Source organism: Danio rerio, chromosome 23, assembly GCF_052040795.2.
Source record: "Danio rerio strain M-AB ecotype USA chromosome 23, GRCz13ab, whole genome shotgun sequence".
Taxonomy (NCBI): domain Eukaryota; kingdom Metazoa; phylum Chordata; class Actinopteri; order Cypriniformes; family Danionidae; genus Danio; species Danio rerio.
The window spans coordinates 28,273,545-28,295,759 of record NC_141043.1 but is presented as its reverse complement, the minus strand read 5'-3'; the positions used below and the strand labels follow the sequence as shown (position 1 = coordinate 28,295,759).

The following is a 22,215-nucleotide window of genomic DNA, read 5'->3' as shown; positions in this document are numbered from 1 at the left end:
CTGCCAATAACATATCACATTTACACTGTTACAATCAGAATATTTCTCACACATTTATTACTGTTCCATTTAAAACAGGTGAAGTACTGTACTTGGATAACTTTTATTGTATAGGTTTAGCTTGTCCAGTTGCTTATAACAGTGGTTCTCAAAGTGGGGGTCGGGACCCCCCGAGGGGTCGCAGGGCAATGAAGGGGGGTCGCCTGATGATTTCCAAAAATCTATTTATTTTTATTAAACCATAAGAATTAACATATTTTATCCATAACTATACTGAAAATAAAAATAGTCGTTTATAGTTACTATATACTATATAGTTACTATAGTAGGCTAGCTTACTAGTTCTATTGGATTGCGACCCCTGGGGTAATTACATTATATTAAAGGCAGCAATAGCGTCAGATGCATTTTGATTTTATAACATCAGGTTATACTTTCTGGCACATTTAAAGCACTGACACAAATTTAATTGGTGTATCTGTGTCATTGCACGCAAGGTTTCTGTATTTATAACCACCTCAGAGGATATTGGGGGGTCGCGAGTCACTGGCATTGTTATTTTGGGGGTCGCGGGCTGAAAAGTTTGGGAACCCCTGGCTTATAAGTCGTTTTTTTTTTTTTCTTCAAAATGCGGCCACTCTAGGAAATTCTACTGAACATTCTCGAAGGGAAGGGGCATCTTCTGTATTTCAGCTCCTATTAATTATTTCTGCCAATCCGTAAACTGGTTTGGACCCAGGATTTTATTCTTTTTTTTATTATTATCAACATATTTTAGGACTGTCTAAGAGAACCTAAATAGCTTTGAGAGTAGATTTAGGTACTGTGAAAACATTTTAAATGGTCAAGTCACCATGCTGTCAAATCTGACCTGTCTAGGCTCATCTCCTGGGCCTGGGGTCATGGGGAGATAACCTATCGGTGCTGTGTGTTCTGAGGTGCTCTGAACAGAAAGAGAGAGAGAGAGAAAGAATAGAATGATAATTTATAATTTGATCAAAAATCAGATTCATATGTTTGAACAACATCATCTCTGAAGCATCATGTGATACCGAAGTGAGTAATGATGCTGAAAATTCAGAAACAATTTACATTTTAAAGTTTATTACAATACAAAACATCATTAGGCAAATTTCAGAGTGTTGCTTTTTTACTCTAATAAACAAAAGCTTTCCTTAAGAGTTTTTGTCTTATTTCTAGTCAAAATCTAGTTTTATAGTTTTAAAATAATCTGCCAATGGGGTAAGCAAATTAAACTCATTTCAAATTGTGCTTTCCCCATTGGGGGATTATTTTGCTTGTTTTAAGAAAAAACAGACTTAATTATGACTTATTATTTCTGAAGACAAGACAATGTTATCTGCTTGTCTAGAAAATGCTTCTTGATTTAAGAATTATGAGCTATTTGGACTAGAGACAAGATAAAAAGTCTAAGTAAGAAAAGCTTTTTATGCAGTATTGTTGAGCCCAAACTTGTAAATGGTACTGTGAGCAACACATATTTTACCTTGTAGGAGGCAATCCGGACACGGGAATGACTTCTAGTAGGTGAGAGCTGGAGAGGAGGAGTCGCAAACCCAACCTGCAATCCTTCATCTTCATCATCGTCCTCCTCTTCCAATCCTACCTCTAGATGAGAGCTTTTAACATACCGCTGGCTTTCCTCTGCACCGCCGCCATTCTGAGCAGGCTACATCATAACAGAAATCAATGATAAAACCATGAAAACCAAAAATGTATATACAGTAAACTAAATATACTCTGCTTTAAACTAATATTGGCACTTTAGGTAAATACGACTAAGGAAGACCTTAAACATTTGATCTTACAGCACACACAAAACACTCTGATTTCATTAAGAACAAAACATTGTAAACACAGCACAGTTTCATATATATATATTATAAATATATATATATATATATATATATATATATATATATATATATATATATATATATATATATATATTTATATATACAGTTGAAGTCAGAATTATTAACCCTAATTAAAGGGGCTTATATTATTAAATTGAATTATTATTGGGGCTTATAATTTTGTCCTCAAAATGGATTTAAAAAAAAAAATTTAAACTGCTTTTATTCTAGCCGAAATAAAACAAATAAGACTTTCTCCAGAAGAGAAAATATTATCAGACATACTTTGAAAATTTCCTTGCCCTGTTAAACATCATTTGGGAAATATTAAAAAAAGTAAAATTCATTATATATTTATTAATGTGCCGCAATTTATATGAGCAAATTATTTCTACACACAATGGGTAAAACCAAAGAAGAGAGCTGTAATTTGCAGTGAAAGGTTTGTTGAGGTTAATAAAATGGGAAGTGGCTGTAAAAGAATGTAAAATCCTGAAATTGACCATTTCTACTATCAAGGCCACAATAAAGAAATTGCAGTCAACTGTATGTGTTATGAAAGCTAAAACCTAAACCCAACCTAAAAGAGGATGCGTGTCAAGTCTTCTCCACTGTTAAAATGAAGGATTAAGGAGCCTGAATATCCCAAAGCATGGAGCTAGAGAATCTTTTCTGATCAGAAAGTTTAAAAATTACAGTTTAACATCAAAATGATTAGCCCTCATGAGAATTTTTAAATTCATTTTCAAAAATTTCTCAAGTGATGTTTAACAGGAACAGTATTTCCAGTATTTCACAGTATTTCCTATAATTTTTTCCTCTAGGTAAAGTTTTTTTTTTTGCTAGATTAAAAGCAGTTTTAATTATTTAAGTTTTAAGTTTTTAAGGGTTTTGTTATTAGTCTTTAAGAAACACATTGATCACACTTTATTTTGATGGTTCGTTTGTTGAATTTAAGTTACATTGCATCTACATGCCAACTTATTCTTATTAGATTATAAGTAAATTGTTAGGTGTTAGGGGGTTAGGGTTGGGGTTATGGTTAGTGTAAGTTGACATGTACTTGCAAAGTTTCTTATAGTGAGTTAAATGTCTGTTGAAGGAACAGTCTCAGCAGATATTAATCAGACAGTTTACTAATACTCAAATGGACCATCAAAATAAAGTGTTACCTATACATTTTCACCAATTGGCTACATAACAAACTAATGTTGTCCAATTAATTGCCTAATTAAATTTGGTTAAGTCTTTAAACTGCAACTGAAGCTGAAAACTATTATCAAAATAACTAGCAAAATATTACACACGTCATCATACTGTCATCATGGCAGAGATAAAATAAATTAGTTATTAGAAATTAATTATTAAAAGTATTATGTTTAAAGATATTTATTAAAAAACAGTACTTGGCAAATATTTGAAAATTTATAGCAGGTCCAATAATTTTGCCTTCAACTGAAAAGCACCACAAATAAATTGAGAGGATTTCAAGGATGTCTCATATCCAAAAATAAACAAGCATTATAAGCCTTTTTGTTAATGTTTTAAGCAGAAGATCAAACGGTTAAACTTTCATTTTAACTTTGCTTATATATTGACAGTGTGCCATGATTAGTGAAGGCCACTGTAAATTTCTTACCCTCACCACAAGGTAGCGTGGCGGGTCCCTTGCCATTCTTGTAAATTCACTGGCTAGTTCTTTAAATGTGGGTCTCACATTCTCATCAATCATCCAGCCTGCGGACAAAGCGTTTAAAATGAGTTTATTAAGAGATTCAGTGACAAAAAATAAATAAATCTAGCTCAAATGTGTCACGCATTTGACTTACACTTGACCATGACCATGTAGACGTCTATGGTGCAGATCTGAGGTTGAGCCAGACGCTCTCCTTTCTCCAGCAGACCCGGCACATCATGAGGATGCATAGAAGCGTATGGCTCCGCTCCGTATGACATCATCTCCCATACCGTCACACCTGAAATACATGAGGAATATTCATTCTGATGTACTTCTTCAAACAACTGAAAGGGGTATATTTAATGGTGCTGAGACTCACCGTAGCTCCACACGTCACTCTGATGAGTGTATCTGCCGAAGAGGATGCTCTCTAATGCCATCCATTTTATTGATGTCTGAAAAAAAGAGAGCATCTGAAATCCTTAGTGACCAGTGACCACAATAGATTATACATCACTTTTATTATAATTATTTCTCATCAAAATAATAAATATCACCCCTACTCCTAATATAAAAGCATAAGGTTCAAATATGAAAAGAATTTTCCAAGCATCAAATTGATTTAAAGTGGACAAGTATAGAGATTTTAATATTCTATTTAACTTTCTATGTTTGCAAATTCACTGTTGTAAATCTAATTTAATGCTGACACCAACATAGAACATTTTGTTTTAGACACATACACTCACCGGCCACTTTATTAGGTACACCTGTCCAACTGCTCATTAACGTAAATGTCTATTCAGCCAATCAAATGGCAGCAACTCAATGAAATTAAGAATGTAGACATGTTCGAGACAATCTTCTGCAGTTCAAACCGAGCATCAGAATGGGGAAGAAAGGTGATTAAAGTTACTTTGAATGTGGCTTGGTTGTTGAAGCCAGAAGGGCTGATCTAAGTATTTCAGAAACTGCTTGGCTTACTATTTTCTTTGCAAACTTTGGGCCCATTAGTATCAATTGAGCATTGTGTCAACACCACAGCCTACCTGAGTATTGTTGCTCACTATGTCCATCCCTTCATGACCACAGTGTACCCATCTTCTGATGGCTCTTCCAGCAGGATTATGCGTTATGTCATAAAGTGTGAATCATGTCAGACTGGTTTCTTGAACATGACATTGAGTTTACTGTACCCAAATGGCCTCCACAGTCACCAGAACTCAATCCAACAGAGCACCTTTGGTATATGGTGGAACGGGAGATTGGCATCATGGATGTGCAGCTGACAAACCTGCAGCAACTACGTGATGCTATTATGTCAATATGGACCAAACTCTCTGAGGAATATTTTCATTACCTTGTTGAATCTACACCATAAAGAATTAAGGAAGTTCTGAAGGCAAAAAGGGGTCCAACCCAGTATTAGTAAGATGCACCTAATAAAGTGGCCTTAAGTGTATATGTCTAATATTAATTTGATATATTATGAAATACATTTTTAAAAGTATACGCATTACCTTTCAATGGTTAATTATATTTTTATTTTGTAGAAAATTAACACTTTTATTCAGTAAGGGTGCATTAAATTGATCAAGTGACAGTACATACATTTATAATAACACAAAAAGTTGTCTATTTCAAATAAATACTGTTCTTTTAAAAATGTAATTAATCAAAAATACTTAGCAATATATAATTACAGATTTAAACACTGATAATATATATATAAAAAAAAATCCTAGAGCATTAAATCGGCATTATAAAAGAAAATTCATGTAAGAATAAAAAAATCACATTAAAACAAAGCATCAATTTAGAATTGTAATGCTGTAATGTTTAATAATGTAGTTTTTAATGCATTAACACATTATCTTTTTATTCAAGAGAGTTTACCTTGTGTTCACTGTACACATATTTCTTATCATCTGGATAGAGCAGATCTGCAACCCCAAAGTCCGAGATCTGTACTATGTAGTCACTCTTGAGCAGTATGTTTCGTGCAGCCAGGTTCCTATGGGCCATGCAGTGCTCCTCCAGATAATACATGCCCTAAAATACACATATGCATTGAAAATAATTAAAGTGCACAAATATCTACTGGACAAACACAAAGGATATCTTCAAAAATGAATTTTAACAGCATACATCAGTACATACATACATAAGTCAAAAGTTTGAGATCAGTAAGATTATTTCATGTTGTGAAATGAATAAATTAAATTATTTGAAGTTTGTAAATATTCTGAAATATTCTAAAGTGCAGCTGAACGTTACAATTATTATTTCATTTTTAAATAATTGTTTTCTTTTTGTATGTAGTTTAAATTCTTATTCAAAAGAAAATTCTGGCACGATTATTTCAAATTTCACTGTTACATGATCCATGCTGCTCAAGAAAGATTTGATATTATTATTATCAGTGTTGAAAACTGTTGTGCGGGTTCATATTGTTGTCAAAACTGTGATACAGATTCATGCAAAGACCATTAAAAATCTCCACCCAGTGCCTAGAGAAAATCACCATCATAATCCCTTTGAAATAATTACTTTATTTGTCATACAGCCTGAAATCAAATCCCATTTCAAACAACTCTTCCAGCCTTTTATATGTTTTGGTAGCCTTCTCCTAACCTTTGCCTTTCAATAACTTTATTCAGAAGGTATTTTGAAGGCATGTGTAATGTGGGTAAAAGTACAGATTTTCATAGGGTTTGATGGGTTTTTTATAAGCACTGTTTATAGTTTTATTAATCAAGGACACATTCAAATGTTCGAGAGTGGAAGTAAAAACATTCTGTTTCAAATAAATGCTCTCATTTAGAATTTTTTTTCATCAAAGAATCCTAAAAAGTAAAACCACATCAGAGTTTCAAAAAAGAAAGCATAAAAATAACATTGGCAGTTATGAGAATCATTATTAATGACTGAGTAACAACGATAACTAATCATAATAGAACAGCAGGTCATTATATTATAGGACCATGTGACACTGAAGACTGGAGTAACGATGTTAAAATTCAGCTTTAGATCACAGAAACTGTTTTTTTAAAGTGCATTTGATAAGAAATGTCCATTTTAAACTTTTAAAATCAAAATAAATGCAGCTTTTGTGAGAAAAATAGGCTTCTTTAAAAAAAAAACATTAAATAAGCTTGCTGATTCAAACAGTTTCTGTGTTAATTCCCTGTGTTCTCACCTTAGCGATCTGCACACACCAGTTGAGCAGCCGCTGAGGGTCCAGGCTGTCTTTGTGCTGGCGAAGGTGTTGAAGTAACGATCCATGAGGACTGAGCTGCGTGATCAACTGCAAACTGGCCCCAGGGCAGATCCCAATGAGACGCACTATATACGGGTGATCCAGGCTTCCCATTGAAAGCATATGCTGCCGACAGGTTAAAAAAAAAGGTATGAAGGCATGAAGCAATTAATCCATGAGTGTGGATTTATTACCCAAGATTAGTACAGATTTGCATTTTGAAATGAGATTTTATTTCAATACATTTTTTTCAATTTTCTATAAATTTTAGTTCTGGTTTTGTTAGATTTTTATTTAGTAAATAACTATTCCAGAAAAAGTTTAATGTTGTGCATTTTTGACGATCTCAAATACGTTACTGTGGCACGTTTTCTCTTACGCGTCATTTCACGTAAATCCATGGCCGCTGTGGACATTACTCCGAATATCAACGGTCAGAACTGTTTTGATCTTCATTTAGTTTTAGTTTTCTTTCATTCAGTCATTCATCCATTCATTTTCTTTTCAGCTTACTCCCTTTATTAATCTTTGGTCACCACAGGGGAATGAACCACTAACTTATACAGCATGTGTTTTACGCAGCGGATGCCCTTCCAGCTACATCCCATCACAGGGAAACATCCATACACACTCACACACATACACTATGGACAATTTTAGCTTACACAATTTTAGTTGTCATTAAATATGAATTTTTATTTTACTTCGGTAAAACGACCAAAGGTTTTACAATTACTTTCAGTTTTCATTTTCCAAAAAACAAAATTGGTGCAAACTAATAACTCACATCAGTGATCTCTGTGAAGGTCTGCCGACCGCTGCGGTTCTGGATGGTCTTTATGGCCACAGGGATTTTTAGGGAGTCACCTTCAGGAATCCACAAACCCTGAGAATAAAGCCACTTTACTTTATTTACAGTCCAAATAACAGGAAAATTATTATTAAATTGGCACACTTGGCCCTCTAACCTTATTAACGGTGCCAAAGACTCCGTAACCCAGAAGTTTGCCCTTTCGCAGCTCCTGTGGTTTTAGGATGCGGGCATGCACTTTTGTCCCCTTCTCTCCTGGATCCAGCGGCTCCATGCTCTGCGTGGACACAGCAGAAAGACATGCAAACCATAAAATAATGTGTAGTAATGTATAATGTCATGCAGCAATGTGTAATGTGGCTATTAGCAGGAAAAAATAGTTAAAATGTCAAACACTTTTATTTAGTTGAGGCCCATTCACTCTAAGGATGAATCTAACATATTTATAGAAAATTATTCTAAATATAAAAAAGTAGCAAAGTCTTCTTATTATCAGTCTTTTAGAGCAATTTTGTGTCTCTGATAAATTAAAAATTAATGTCTGTACTATAATTTATACTACTCATTCTTGTTCAATTCCTCTTCAAAAAAAAAAGAAAGAAAAAAGGGAAAAATATATTTTTTGTCCAAACTAAAAAAGAAAATGCATAGATTTAGTCCTTAATTGATTAGCATTCACACCAGAATTATTAAGCCTGAACCTAAAGATACTTGTTTTGTAACAAAAAAGCGAAAAAAGATGACATGACTTTTTGGCATTTATTTTGCGATAGAACTTAAAATTTACAAATACTGTAAAGAACTGTTGCGATGCCATTTTTTTCAGTTATAATAAACTAGATCATTTAAATTTTTAACAGTTAAGATGAACTATTTTTCAGTCTAGCTCTTGTGAAGTGCTTATAAAATGCATAACTTCATTGATCTACATTAATAAAAGTGACCAGCAATTCTTCCGTTACACACAAAATGAATGAGACGTGTTTTTGATGGCTCTTAAAATAATGAATAACACTGTAAATAGAAAGAAAACTCAGACATGAAAGATGATTGTTTTTGTTTTTTGCATATTAACCCTGCGATAGTTAACTAAAGACTAAAATAAGTCATAATGTTGTAACTTGTTCCAAACCTGTTTGAGTTTCTTTCTTCTGTTGAACACACAAAAAAAGATATTCTAAAGAAAGCTGGAAACCAGCACCCTCTGACTTCCATAGTAATGTTTATCCTTCTTTGGACTTTAATGGTTACAGTTTTACAGGTTTTCTTCAAAATATTGTTTGTGTCTAACAGAAGAAAGAAAAAAATTATGATAAAGGTTTGAGGTTTGAAACCACCTGAGAGTATACATTTAAATTTTTGGGTGAACTTCCCCCTGTAACTGAATTACACTAATCAAACCAAACCTTTCAAGTGTAAACACACCCTTAATGACAAGTTTTTAGTTTTGTAAATTATTGTAAAGCCATTTAACTAAATCAAAATTGCAATAAACCTTATTTTTGCTCTCATAGAGGTTGAACAAAGAGCCTTATATTGATACAGATATAGTTTTATTTAGACTTTTGAGATCTATCTGTAACTTTCTAGCAATCATGAAGACACTAATTTGTTTGTTCAAGTGTGTTTGATTAGGGTTGCAGCAAAATTCTGCAGGAAGGTGGATCTGAGTTGTGAATAAGTTATGTAGACCATCTGACGTACCTCACCACTCTCTAGATATCTTCTCAGTGCTCTTTTGCGTCGAATGGCCAGGCCTCTGTGATACAGCATACCAAGCACAAACAGCGCCAGAAGTACAGTAATACCAGCAAACACGGCAACTGCTATCCCTGCAATCTGAGAGCTGAGAGAAACATGCTTGTTGAAAAAAAAAACACATGAAAGCGTTTGTAATTTCTCAAAGTAACCAGAAGAGGGCGCTACTAACCTGTTCACATTTCTGTCAGGATCAACACAGTCTCTCAACGCAGGGCCTGTACATCTGATGAGGAGACACATAAATAGACACTTTTCAGTACATAGTGGGAACATACACTACTGTACCAGTCAAAATCATTGGGATTGGGATCAGGAGTTAGTTTTTTGTTGTTTTAAGATTTCTATTACGAATTATTGGTACTCAAAAAAAAAAAAAAGGTTCTAGTATATGATTTTCTTGCTTTTTAGGTTAGTAAAAAGTGTGATATGCTTTGCTTTTTAGGATAAAAGATAGTTTAAAATATTATATTAAATATATATGATTAAAATATGAAATAATGTCTTTAATTTGCTTTACTTTCATTCTTCGCTTTAAAACACATGCATAATCTATCAGTTTTTTTTTTTCGTGATTCAACATTTTTTTAACTAATGCTTTTGAACTGCATCATGGGACCTTGATCTTTCCTCCATCAACATTTGACGTCAAAAAATTATAAAAAGTGACTTCTGTTGGCATTCCTAATAGTTTGAAGTGATTTATTGTCTGGATTGGTCTTGTAAATTATGATATAAATGCCAGCCAAAAACTGCCAGATGTTTATTCTGTATATATTATTTCTCATTTTGTCACCATCATCAGCGATCCAGCCTGTGCAGATCACCAAAGAACTAAAAAATCTGTAACTTTAATAGACTACAATAACCATCATGGACTTAACTCACACACCTGGTCCATATCCCCCTTGATCGCTAACACACACAGCTGAAGCAGTTTAGGATTAATAAGGTGGCCCATAAACACATCACACACATCATTGCTGAGTCTTGTTATACTGTTTTGTGAACACTTTCATGTGTTTCCCTAGCTTTGCCGTGTTTGACATCTGTTTTGTTTATGTATTTTGCCACATGTACCAACCATTCGCAGGTTTACAGAGCACGATTTGGATTACTCTGCATTCACCTATTTGTTCCTGTTTTGACCCTAGCTTGCTAGATGATCGTCTTAATAAAACTGCAATTGGATCCTCAACTCTGTTGTCCAGCATCCTCACATGACAGATATATTGTTTCAAACTACTAAAATGTTTAAAAATGCAATTCACAACTGTAAAAATGTGCCCTTGATGGAAAAAGTTAATTGCCCTTTTGAATGTTAGCATAACATTTTTAACACTGCTAATAATAATAGGCGTTTCTTGAGCAGCAGAACATCATATAATTATTTCTAAAGGATCATGTGACACTGATGACTGGAGTAATGATGCTGAAAATTCTGCTTAAACCACAGGAATAAATGACATGTTGAACTACATTTAATATATTATTAACATTTATTTACATTTCTAACAATATTTCACAATTTTGTATGTATTTATCAGATAAATACAACTTTTTCTTCTTCTAAAAACATTTAAAAATCTAACTGATCCCCAACATTTGACCAGCAGTGTAAACAGAGTAAACATCTCTACAGAACATAGACTAACCCTCGTGTGCAGTTGAAGTGACAGAGCTCACAATGACCCACTGCAGTGGAGTATTTAAATATGGTCTGCCCCTTTTCTCCATTCACTCCATTAGGACAAGAAGAAACACAGTGAGGGCCGTCCATCAGGTTTGAACACGCTACACACTGATCTGCACCCTGATGCACAAAGACGGAGAGAGAAGCCAGACTTATGTAAGTTACATATTAATAGAACAAATATTCCTGTCACTAAGCACCTGCACCAAGACAAACAGTTGAATGAATTTCTTTTTTCAAGTCACTGTTAATAGAGATGAATTGCGCAATGAACAGATCTGAAGCAAAGAGCCTGCAAAGCCTGTCAGGCAGGTTACTGCGATCATGCAGACATTACACAGAGAGTTTGTGTGGGTTGGATTTTTTACGGTAAAATAGTATTGTTCACATGGTTTTCGTAACAGCCTCTAGCGCTATGATATGCAGTGAGAACAATTTGAGAGGTTGATTAAAAATGTGTCATATAGGCAATGGAAAAAATAAAACAAAGACTTGGAGACAGTAGAGTTTAAGAAAAACAATGAAATGAACAAGAACAGAATGTTGGATGTAACCTTTAAAGTGTTTAGAAGAATTACTTCATGCCTAAAAGGGTTTTACAGACTGATGGATGAAATCTCAAAAGTGGTGGCGTTAAAAATGTCAATCATAATCAGAAATTAAGATTAAGAAACAAACAAATAAGGAACAATTTTAAAGTAATTAGTTGTTTAATTTAGCTTTTATGCTATTTTAATCATTAAATGAATAGTGTCACTTTTAGGTCAGTGAAGTTTAGCATGATTTATTTACAACTATTTAGTGCACTTAATGTTTTGAATTCGGTTTTATTATTTTCAGCTTTCAGTTTTGACTTAGATTAATTGTATGTGCTGTTGTGTGTGTCAGTGTGTGTGTGTGTGTGTGCGTGTGTGTGTGTGTGTGTGTGTGTGTGTGTGTGTGTAAACTTAAAAATTAACTTTTACTTAACTTTTATCTTTGCCTAACTTAACCTTTAACTTAACATAACTAACTTAACATTTATTTTTACTTTTAACTTAACTTTTAACCTAACTTAACTTTCAACTTAACTTTTAACTTACATTTTATCTTAACTTTGAACTTAACTTAGTTTGGGTTTTTCTGCTTTTTTCCCCCCTTTCCATTAATATATAAAATTTACATGATAATAAAAACGTAACTAAGTTAACTTAACATTTAAATTAACGTTTAACTTAACTTTTAAATTAACTTCACTTTCAACTTAACTTTTAACTTAGTTTGGGTTTTTCTGCTTTTTATTTTTCTCTATTATTAAAAATATAAAAAATTTACATGATATTAAAAACTTAACTTTTAATTTAACTTTTAACTAAAATTAATGTTCAACTTAACTTTTAACATAACTTTTAACTTAACTTTGTTTGGGTTTTTCTGCTTTTTATTCTCCATTTTCTTTTTTATTTTTCATTTCTAAAAATATATAAAATTTATATGATATTAAAAACTTAACTAAACTTAACTTTTAATTTAACTTTTAACTTAATGTTTAACTTAACTTTTAACTTAACTTTCAACGTAACCTTTAACTTAACTTAGTTTTTTTTTTTTTCTGATTTTTATTTTCCATTTCTAAAAATATATAAAATTTACATGATATTTAAAACTTAACTTAACTTAACTTAACTTAACTTAACTTAACTTAACTTAACTTAACTTAACTTTTAGTTTTTTAATGAATATTTCTGTTTTTTTATTCTCCAGCTTTGTTTTAATTAACAAAACAACTTAAAACCTTTATAGTATAAGTTAACAGAAAACCCTGACTGGACCACCATAGATAGCAAAAGCAAAACTAAAAGAAGCGAAAATCAAAGTAAAACTGCTGCATACTTTTCCTAGGCATGTTTGTTTCCCATTCTGCAACAGACACTCTGAGTGACAAGCAAGACACTCCTTATTAGATGCTGCAAACTCCCGCGGCTCTCTGTGGACACAAACACACACACAATCCTTGAGAAGCCGACCCAACATTTAATAACTATAAAAAAATAACTAACTAACACTGACCCGTAGTAGAGGTTACAGTGAGACACACAGGTGCCGAGCCGACTGTAGTTCCTGCATGACAAACACTGCTCAGGCCCCGGGCCCCAACATCCTGCGTCTGAACACAACGGGTCGCACACATGGCCCTCTTCCTCTGTTTACACAAACACACAGATGCAAACCAACAGACTGTTTGTGTACAAGGTAATGGTGGATCACAAAATAACAAGATACATATGTGAAACAAATAGTACAAATCTGATCTATCAGTAAGCTCCGCAATCCCTTTAGTTACATACTGTTTACTAACTGTTTTACAAAGACGTCTGTGAAAGGGTGAAAACCATGTTCAATTATATTTTTGATACATTTTGGACATAGACAGACCACTACTTGTTGAGGTACATTCAGGACTTAAAAATGTACAGATAGATGCACATACAAGCAACCGAGGCTCGTTATTGATACATAACCATATATACATTTCTGGAGCTCGCAAAATACATCCCAGGAGGTGCGTTTTTTTTTTTTTTTTTGCAGTTTTTGTTTTCGAAAATGCACCAGAAGTTGCTGTGTACGCTTTTTGAGATCTCAAATTTCTCTCGCGAGTGCCATTCATGCCTGCTGTTCTTGTGTAAAGCTACCAGTGGCTGCTATTGACTCACTATTGACCGACAAACCGATCTCTCCACCCACCACCTTCCCTAAACTCACCTGACAGTGTTTTCAAAAGCAACCCAGAAAAAGAAAAGCTCTTATGACCGCCTAATTTTTACCATGTTTTCAGATCTTACCACACTCTCTTCCTATTATTTACTTGTTTATTTTATTTTTTGCCTTTTGTTTTCTTTCGTTATTCACTGGACTCGAACCCCATCATCGCAGTCAACTCCTCTCTGCGTCTCAAGTCTGCTGACGTACGTGGCGAGCTACTGAGCAAACTGGTATCAGCGGTAAAGCCATTCACACGGAGTTAGGTGGTCAGCTGGCAGCGCCATCGGTGGCATCATACCACCCCATAGAGTTTGTTTTAAAGACGAAATGCAGCCGTACGTATATCTGTCTACATAATCCGCGCTCTCCAGAAATGTGTACAGGAGTATGTTTTCACAATGAGCCTGTGTTGCATACAACATATGCTAAAAATGATCGCTAACATGATTTTGATTAGGAAGTGATCTAAAAAGTAAGAGATCAGACGTGAGAAGTCTTGTGTTACTATCGTCACATTTAGGATCAGCACTGTTCATATATTGCAATGTAAGATTTAATTCATTTACATTTAACTCAAATTCCTAGTGGTGATTAGGTTCAGCTAGCATGAGTGGATCAGTGGTGGCTCATCTTCAAAAAAGTGGCTCAGTGGTTAGCAGTGTCACCCCACAACAAGAAGGTTGCTGGTTCAAGTCCTGGTTGGGCCAGTTGGCATTTCTCTGTAGATATTGCTTGTTGTGCCTTTGTTCTTGTGGGTTTACTCTGAGTGCTCCGGTTCCCCAACAGTCCAAAGTTAAATTGGGTAAACAAAATTGGCCATAGAGTATGAGTGTTTGTATTGGGCTGCGACTGGAAGGGTATCCGCTGTGAAAAACATATGCTCAAATAGTTTGCGGTTCATTCTGCTATGGCGACCCCTGATAAATAAGGAACTAAGTTGAAAGAAAATGAATGAATGAATGAATAAATGAAGCATGAGCTAGCTAAATTTAGTGCTTACTATCTAACTTACCTGAGGCAGATGATGTGTTTCTACATACCAATGTGATTAAACAGATTTAGGTGACGCTAACTGACTTGTTTTGGTAATAAATTGAAATGAATTTTTGAAGGGACAAACCCTGACCATACTCTCAGGATACCTGGAATCTGTGTTAGAAATGCCTCAGGCACAATGTAGAACTATTACTACAGCACAAACATCACCAAATCCGAAGATGCGGGAGTTCTACTCTCTGTGCAACTGGTACTCAACTGCCATTGGCTCATTCGCAATAGAGGGGAAGAGCTAACTGATACTGTAAGTTATTTGAGCTGAACTTAACTCACCACACTGGATCTTTTGTTTGTTTTCCTTGATGTCGTTACGTCTGCGTTGCAATTGGTTACGTGGGAAGATCTGTGTCCAGTTGATGGTGTGGTGATAACACAGGTTCATATTTTGAGTGATGTATACACTGCCGTCGCTGATCTCCCGCAAGGAGCGCAGTCCTAGAGATGTGAGGGAGGGAATCTTCATCACCAACAAAGAGAATGGCCTGGTGTGAAGAATGAAATCAATGAGAAATCGAGGAAGAATAAAGGAAGAGTGGTTTCCATTAAGAACTTAAGCCAAAAGCATCTTTTGGTTTTAATGTGTAGCCGATGCTAGACACAAACATAAACACATAGTATACTGTGCTGCAGCGGTGACGTCAATATCCAGAAGATTAAATTTCACTGGAAGATTTTTAAGTGCATTTTGTTTTGTTCATCCTCTGCATTTCTGTTCATTAGTTTTTACATTAGCTTCTGTTTTAATGCCTACATCATTATGCATCACAACTTTACTCTCGCATAATTAGATATATGGAAGTTATCAAACATGTACAATTTTCTTATCCCATCAATTTGCTTTAGGATTCACTTTTATGATGGATAGGTGGATGTATTGCCATTACATCTGCATCTCTGTCATTACCAAGGTGTTAAGAGCCAGGATTATATTTAATATTACATTTATATTTCATTTAGCAGATGATTTTGTCCAAAGCGACTTACAATTGAGAAGGTATTTAGCGATTTAACAAAAGAGGCTAGTTATTTAAAGTAACTTGTTTGTGCTCAGAGAATATTATTAATATATGGAGACTCAGAAAGGATATGATGGTGGGAAAACATGGGTGAAAGAAAAAAAAACTGGGTTATAGGAAAATGTTTTGCGGAGGAAAACAAAGATGTTTTCCTGTTTACTTCATACATGTCAACCCTCCAGTTTTTGCAGGGATTCTCCCACATTTTGCCATTCTATCTTGCTATCTTCCTATTATAAGGTATTTTCCCATATTTCTCCCATATTTTAATCTTGAAAGCACTTTGAAATTAATATGAAAATGTCTGCATTTGCTTTCTTTCCATTAAAGCTGTGCGTCAATTGTTGCCCTTCCAATGCAACCTCTGAATCAGTGAATGTATGTATAACTACGGACTGATGGATGCGCTCCGTATGATAAACTGATCCCTGATCAGCTTCTGCACAGGGTATTTAAAGAGGAGCTAACATACACTTAATGATATGTAAACAGGTCAGTCCTGCGTGTTTTCTTGTGAAGGCAACTCATTCTTTTGAGTGAGCGCAAACAGTTACTAAAGTAATTAAATGCTTTCATTATAGATCTGTGCATTCTTAAAGTGACAACTCTGCTATCAAACAAGTGAAGTGCAGCATATGAATCTCTCATTTTTTTTTGTTTGATAACAGAGGTGTCTAGAGAAGCTGATCTAGGGTCTGTTTCATAAAAGGGGTTTAGAAAAGCAGGGATTAAAGTAAAAAACCTGACTTCAATGAGCTGAACTAAACATCCACGCTTGAATTGGTTCCATAACAGCAAGTTAAAGATTTGATCTATTTAATCTGTGTTCAGTTTAAATAATCTAGATAACAGCTCGTGCATGTTATTGTCGTGAAACCTTAAAGGTCGAGCATAGATACATCAATTATGTTGTGTGCTACCATGGCAACTATGATGAAAGAGCAATTAAAGAGTTTATTTAGAGATTATTAAGACATTATTAAATAAAATTTTAATTAACAGAAAAAAAAATTCAACATGAACATTAAAAAATATGAAATGTGGTTGAAATTTTGTAGTTTGTATTTGTTTTGTTTGCAATAACTTATTTGAATTTAAATATATTTTTAAATATATTTTATTCCTAAAGATGTTTGGTGTATACATATATACTATTAAGTGACTATACAGTTTTAATCATAATTAAAAGGTTAAGTGAATCAAATTGGCATCAAAATACGGCAAGTGAACGTTAACATTACTTTGATTAAGCTTGAACTTAAGACTTAGCCTGAGAGTTAACCTGCCCATGACCAGGATAGTTTCCCAGCATAAGTTGCCTGAGTAACTGACTTTGAACTATCGTAAATTTGTTTCATGAAATCGAGTCTGCCATTAATAAACCTGACTTACCAAAAGAAGTCTGGCTTTTTCTCTAAGCTTGGTTTATGGAACAGGCCCCTGGGATCAGTTTATCAAACGGAGCATGTCCATCAGTCAGTGCTTATACATGCATTCGCTGATTCAGAGGTTGCGTAAGAAGGGCGACAATTGACGCACAGCTTTAATGGATAGAAAGTGAATGCAGACATTTTTATATTAATTCCATCGTGCTTTCAAGATTAAAATATGGGAGAAATATGGAAAAATACTTAATGATAGGATGATAGCGGACAGAATGGTAAAATACAGAAGAATCCTGGCAAAAACAGGAGGCTTGGACATATATGAAGTGAACAGGAAGTCTTTGTGGAACAACAGTTTTGCGAGGGAACGCAAAACATCTTTGCGAGGGAACGCAAAAATTGTAAAATAATAAAATTTTTAATACATACATACATCACTCATTTTTTTACTCCCACCTATATTGTTCCCCATCATCACATAATTTCTGCGTCTGTATTAATATTACTTTCATTATGTTCAATTGAAAGTAAAGAAAGGCATTTTCACCTCGAGACTTGACATTGTTTATTTTGTGTAGGTTACTCTTCTAACATCAAGGCTGCAGCACTGTATTTCAACACCCGCATAGGCACTCAGTGCAAGATCACAAATAAAAGCAGATGAACCATCTGTGACCTTCATCAGTTTGAATATGTGCTCATACATGCCCCTGTTATTCTTAAAGAAACATTTCACAACTCATCAAGGATACTGTCGTCATTATTTGGCACCAAAAGCAGGAAAAAGACATTGTTTGTGAATGTGATTGAGAAAGTTGGCCATACAGACAGTACAGTTAGTTTTTTGCAGGTTGGAGGGATCACAGTACATACCTCTTAGGACTGCAGGGACAGATACAAGCACGTGGAGAATGAGGGGAGTAACATACAAAACACAGGGAACACAAAAAACAACATTGAGATGCATGCATGATGTTAAACAATAATGTAATAAAACACAAGCAAACATTTAGTAGAGACATACTTTTTAAGGATTAATCAAACATGGGGACTATTGGGGAATATTGATTGGGATATGACACACAAAATAAAACATAGGGTCCAAAATGAATGAAAAAACAGATAAATTGATTATTTATAATCAATTCTGAAGCAATTTGAAGTTATAAATAAAATATAAAACATTTTATAGCAACAATTGCACATTAGCATCACAAATGATGTTGCATTTTCTATTCTAAAGAGCCCGTATTATGGGTTTTTAAAAATGACCTTATTTGCAGTGTGTAACAGCACTAAGTGAATGAAGACATCCAGCTGAGGTTTAAATCTAAAAGTGCACCGTGTTTAAAACTATTGATTCTTCTAATTGAGTTTTGTTTGAAACTTTTGCTTGAACGCATCAACGTCAACATGGTACATCACCAAATATGTAGTTCCTGATCTGATAAATGTGAACACGCTTTCTCCTCAGACACTAGCGGAGCGCAGGGGATCACGGAACTGATCATGACACAAAGATGATGATCACTGACAGATGGAGATTCGGCTGCGGTGAATAACAGGTTAAATAACCAACCGTGTGCTGTGTTTGTTCCTGTCATTTTTCTGATTTTTGATACAATAATCCTCCCTGCAGCACGTGATTTGCTGGCTGTTTGCTTTTAAAGGAAGGAGCAGCAGAGACTATTATGTAAGGGACTGTCAGACATTGACAAGGACTTTGTCAGTAACTGTTACAGTTTATATAGACCAGTTTCTTCTTCCTCCGGATCATAACATTGTTGCCTCGATTTGTGTAGTTTGCAAAATATGGTTAATTATGTGTTGTAAGTTGTAATCTACCCGCGCGGCTTATAATCACTAATATAAATCAATAATAGTATCGTAATCTATTATAGATAAGTGCTTGTACTGTATCTCTCAGGTTAAATCTTTATGGGGCTGTTTACATATTGCGTCCAAAACCACACTGAAAATGTGCCGTGTGCTTCTACCTTCACCGATTTAATAGTGTTTTTAAACTCGCGATCCTCTGCCGTTTCTCTTTATTGTGGCCACCATCAGCCGTTCCTACACACACGCGCAGTGATAGCTCAACTTTTGCCACTGTGTGGAACAATACTGATTGAGTGTAGTTGTTTTTGCACTTGCAATCACAACAGACTGGGTCATCGGTCCAATCAGTGCAGATTAGCTTCTCGCTAAGGAGGGGTTTGCGAACAAATGAATCGCTGAACTAATCATATGGGAGTCGGGATAATTAGGCAAAAATAAATGCATATTATAAGCCATTGAAAGTGTTTTTTGACCTTGTATTCATATCAGTCTGTTGTTGAAGACCCCCAAAACCAAAATATGACCTTTTATATTGCAAAATATGGGCTCTTTAAATATTGAAAATGTTCTAAAATTACATTTACCAATGTTTTATTATATAATTAGTATATTATTAGTATCATATTATTAGTGCTTTTAAAATTACAGCATTAGTGACTTACAGTACATTTATGAATAAACGTTAAAAAAAAAAGAAATTAGTATGACAATATTGTTCCAATATTAGCCTGATCCAATAAACAAAGAATTGGGGAGAATTTTGTAAAAGAAAAAAAAATCTTACCAACCCCAAATAAATTGAGTGAATGAGGAATTGTTTTTAATACATTCCCATAAAAACATTACCACAAACTCACTTAATTCACATATTAAACACACAGTCTTACTTGTACAGAGATCTTCCCTGAATGGTAGTGAGACTAGAGAAAACAGATAGATCATGGAGTTCATCGGGCCAAGACTGAATGTTCAAAATACCTACAAATCAAACACACACACACAGCTGAGTCACAACCCGACGTAACAAAAACTACAGCAACAAGAACACAAACAGAGAGCAGTCGGTGTAAAGGAAGCATACCAGTAATTTCTCTGACTGTGTTAAACACTTTGAGTTTTTCAGGCTCCAGAGGTGGTATGTTATTATAGACGTCTCTGCAGAACAGAAGAGAGCAGATATTAGCATAAACAACCACCGTAATGGAGACCCTGTGGGCGCTCATCAATCTACTCTGTTTATTTTCCAATTACCGTAATTTCTAGAATATGCTGAGTTTTTTTTTATGCAACATGGAGTGACTTATATTCCAGACCATCTTATAGATCACAGTCCCCTTTAAACTATCATTGCACACAGTCAATTGTGAAATTTTCTCCTATTGATAAGTAATAAAAATACACTGTCTTTGTAAATCTAAAGTCTTTGCTTATGTAATGCAAATATATATGAACAATTTCTGAAATGCTATCAAATACACAAACCTGATGTATGGCAATATATGCAAATTACGCATGTAACAAACAAGTTCATATGGATTTCCCATATATACAAAATATGAGATATATGCAACACATATTGTAAAACATTGTAAAAATGGCAGTTGCTAAAAAAAACAACAAAAACACACACAATTACTTGCTTCACTGGAAATTTCAAGACTTCATTCGAACCTCCTGCTGCTAAAATCAGCCTCCAGAAATGATCAGGTGTGCTCCAACATTAGGCACATTCAAATAAAGACTTGCTTTTACTAAATAAGCACTGTCCTATGTCCAACAGATTGCACTATTATGTCTTTTTTTCTTTTTCATTCTTTTATGAGCTGTTTTAACACATTTTAACCTGTTTTAATCACTGTTATTATTTTTTTATTTTCTTATACACTTGTATTCCTGTTTATGTAAAGCCCTTTAAACTGCCACTGCATAAAAATGTGTGAAAAAAAACTTGCCTTTATGTTATCACAACACAAATCTAATAAGTTAGCTAAATTGATTTTTACAAATTTAATTGGATTTTACACAAAACAATTAAGAATTGTGTTTCAGCTCATTTAAAAATAAATAATTTGAACAAGCAACAAAAGTCGTTTTTTTTTTAGTGTTGGAATAGCAAAAATGTATTTATATATTCAAATAAATTAGCAATAACTTCTAATATATTGTAACAAATAAGTACATTTTTGTAATTCCAGTGATTGAAAAACCATATATAAAAAAATGTAAACATGTAAACATTCATACACTTTTCTTCGGCTTAGTCCTTTATTTTTCAGGGGTCACCACAGCGGAAGGAACTGCCAACTATTCCAGCAAATGTTTTACACAGTGGATGTCGTTCCAGCTGCAACCCAGTACTGGGAAACACCCATATTCTCTCACAATTACACACACACTACCAATAGATCATCCAAGTCTTTGGACTGTGGGGGAAACCGGAGGACCTGGAGGAAACCCATGCAAACACGGGGAGAACATGCAAACTCCACACAGAAATTCTTCAGAAAGCGACCTTCTTGCTATGAGGCGACATCGCTACCTACTGAGCCACCCTACCTATAAACGTGAAATCCAAATATAAACTTGTATGGCATATATGTAATTTTCATATGTCAGATTTATATATAGGATGAAAGTAGCCTGTCAATCATGGCAGGCACTTTTTTCCAGGGGTTTCAGTACAGCGTAACCACTACTACGTCATCGGGTGGGCGTGGCCTATCTGTGAATTTGCATAGGTCACGGATCATGCGATTGTGAAAACAGCCGTTTGATTCAGATACCTGAACGTATTCGCAGGGGTTTCGTGTCCAATGCCTTTTATATGCAGTACAAAATAGCTGTCCTGATCGAAGGTGTTTCATGTGAAGTCAGTGTATGTTATATTAAACAAATTAACTTAAGATACCTCTCAGATTACATTAATACTGTTATAACTTAAGATACCTGTCCCGATCCCACGGCTTTTGTTTCAAATACTTTATATATCATATACAGTAGCATCAGATACCTGTCCTGATGCCAGGGGTTTCATGTATGATCACTTATATATACAGTAACATCGGATACCTGTCCTGATCTCAGGGTTTTCATGTATAATC

At 34.4% G+C, this 22,215-nt stretch overlaps 1 protein-coding gene across 5 annotated transcripts in view; it reads right to left on the bottom strand.

Moving 5' to 3' along the window:
* erbb3b (erb-b2 receptor tyrosine kinase 3b) overlaps nucleotides 1-22,215 on the bottom strand; it is a 57,627-nt gene that overhangs the window by 5,064 nt on the left and 30,348 nt on the right. The window contains 18 exon segments of one of the 5 annotated variants that reach the window (NM_001014826.2): nucleotides 872-943; nucleotides 1,508-1,690; nucleotides 3,517-3,614; nucleotides 3,707-3,853; nucleotides 3,935-4,010; nucleotides 5,452-5,607; nucleotides 6,755-6,940; nucleotides 7,602-7,700; nucleotides 7,783-7,902; nucleotides 9,330-9,471; nucleotides 9,556-9,609; nucleotides 11,039-11,196; nucleotides 12,949-13,042; nucleotides 13,126-13,258; nucleotides 15,148-15,356; nucleotides 18,149-18,157; nucleotides 20,002-20,092; nucleotides 20,196-20,269. In NM_001014826.2, coding sequence (NP_001014826.2) covers nucleotides 872-943; nucleotides 1,508-1,690; nucleotides 3,517-3,614; nucleotides 3,707-3,853; nucleotides 3,935-4,010; nucleotides 5,452-5,607; nucleotides 6,755-6,940; nucleotides 7,602-7,700; nucleotides 7,783-7,902; nucleotides 9,330-9,471; nucleotides 9,556-9,609; nucleotides 11,039-11,196; nucleotides 12,949-13,042; nucleotides 13,126-13,258; nucleotides 15,148-15,356; nucleotides 18,149-18,157; nucleotides 20,002-20,092; nucleotides 20,196-20,269 — 2,101 coding nt within the window. 5 annotated transcript variants of the gene reach the window in all.